Source organism: Primulina huaijiensis, unplaced genomic scaffold (assembly GCF_012295235.1).
Source record: "Primulina huaijiensis isolate GDHJ02 unplaced genomic scaffold, ASM1229523v2 scaffold41279, whole genome shotgun sequence".
NCBI lineage: Eukaryota > Viridiplantae > Streptophyta > Magnoliopsida > Lamiales > Gesneriaceae > Primulina > Primulina huaijiensis.
Genome location: NW_027359819.1, coordinates 26294 through 27691, shown reverse-complemented (window position 1 = coordinate 27691; position 1398 = coordinate 26294). Strand labels below are relative to the sequence as shown.

General features: G+C 34.6%; 1 protein-coding gene across 1 annotated transcript; it reads left to right on the top strand.

Moving 5' to 3' along the window:
* Nucleotides 1–6: 6 nt before the first annotated feature.
* LOC140969376 (transcription factor MYB60-like) lies at nucleotides 7–1019 on the top strand. The gene has a single exon (XM_073430697.1). The coding sequence runs from the start codon at nucleotides 121–123 to the stop codon at nucleotides 724–726; it is 606 nt and encodes a 201-aa protein (XP_073286798.1). The 5' UTR covers nucleotides 7–120; the 3' UTR covers nucleotides 727–1019.
* The last annotated feature ends 379 nt before the right edge of the window (nucleotides 1020–1398 follow it).

The window sequence follows — 1398 nt, the reverse complement described above, 5'->3', positions numbered from 1 at the left end:
TTTTTTTTTTTGGTTGTGGATAGATGGGCCGCTATAGCTTCATATTTGCCTCAAAGAACGGATAATGACATCAAGAACTATTGGAACACACACTTGAAAAAGAAACTCAAGAAATTTCAAATGGGATCTGATCATAATAACTCCACTTCTTATCATCATTTCATGCCTAAAAATGAATACAACAATGAAAGGGTTTTCGACAACAGCAAGCATCAGTATAACTCTAGCGTCATCACGACTGATCCGAACTCTTCGGTGTACGCCTCGAGTGCAGCGAACATATCAAGACTCTTGGAAGGTTGGATGAGAACATCCCCCTTCCAAACCAATAACCACGAGAAAATTCCTTACCGTGATATTTCTGCGGAATGCGACACTACTAATCCGACTGCTGCTGCTGCTCCTGCATCGATTCAGTGTTACAAGCCTGAAATCGAGAATGATGAAGGGATTAATGGGATGAATCCGAATGACGAATTGCAATGTATTCTGTCCTATAATCACAATTTGAACAGAATGGCTTGTGAAAAATCAGTTTCTTGTGATTCTAGCCAAAAGGGTTCTGAAAACAGTGGATTGATCGATCAAGAAAAGCTTCATTTCATGCACGAGGATAAGCCGAAAATCGAAACCAACCCTCCATTATCGTTTCTTGAGAAATGGTTGCTGGAAGAAAGTTGTAGTACTCAAGTTGAAGGAGTTATGGAGTTGTCATCAATTTTCTAGGGAGAACGCAATTTTTTTTTAAAAAAAATGCATCTTTAAATCAAAAATCTTGTGTGTTTCTAAGTTTGAGTTACATGTCGATCTCTTTGACTGAATTAGTCGCAGGAAAGTATATGGATAAGATCTCTCAGAAGCTAATTATCGTGTTCTGCTAGGGTTCCAAAAAGTTGGATCTCCAAGCTTTTGTCTGTTCTTTTTTTTTTTTTTTTAATTAGTTTCTATTTCATCTTTATTTTCTAACAATTGTAACTTGTTGAGACATGGTTTCCTAGTTAACTTCTTATTTTCTTTCATTATTTCATCTATAATTTTCAATGAATTGAATGTGGATAAGTGTGTGAATAGTTGACTTTTCATACTTCATCTACTCTTGACAAGGGATGAAGATGACTCAAATTTTGTTGCAAAATAAAAATTAAATATTATGCTAACTCGGCTATTTTCCTTTTTTTCGATTGTCCAAAATATATAGTCCAAATTACATGTATTTCTTCTTCCTTTTTTTTTACTGATTATAAAGAATAAAATAAAATAAATTAAGCGATTTGTTTTAACAATAATGTTCTTAATCTATGTGAAAAACAATGGCTTAGCCATGCCTTGTCCAAAACATACGTCGATCTCGGATATTACACTTGTAGCCATATTTATTACGGCTAGCTAGTAGAGATG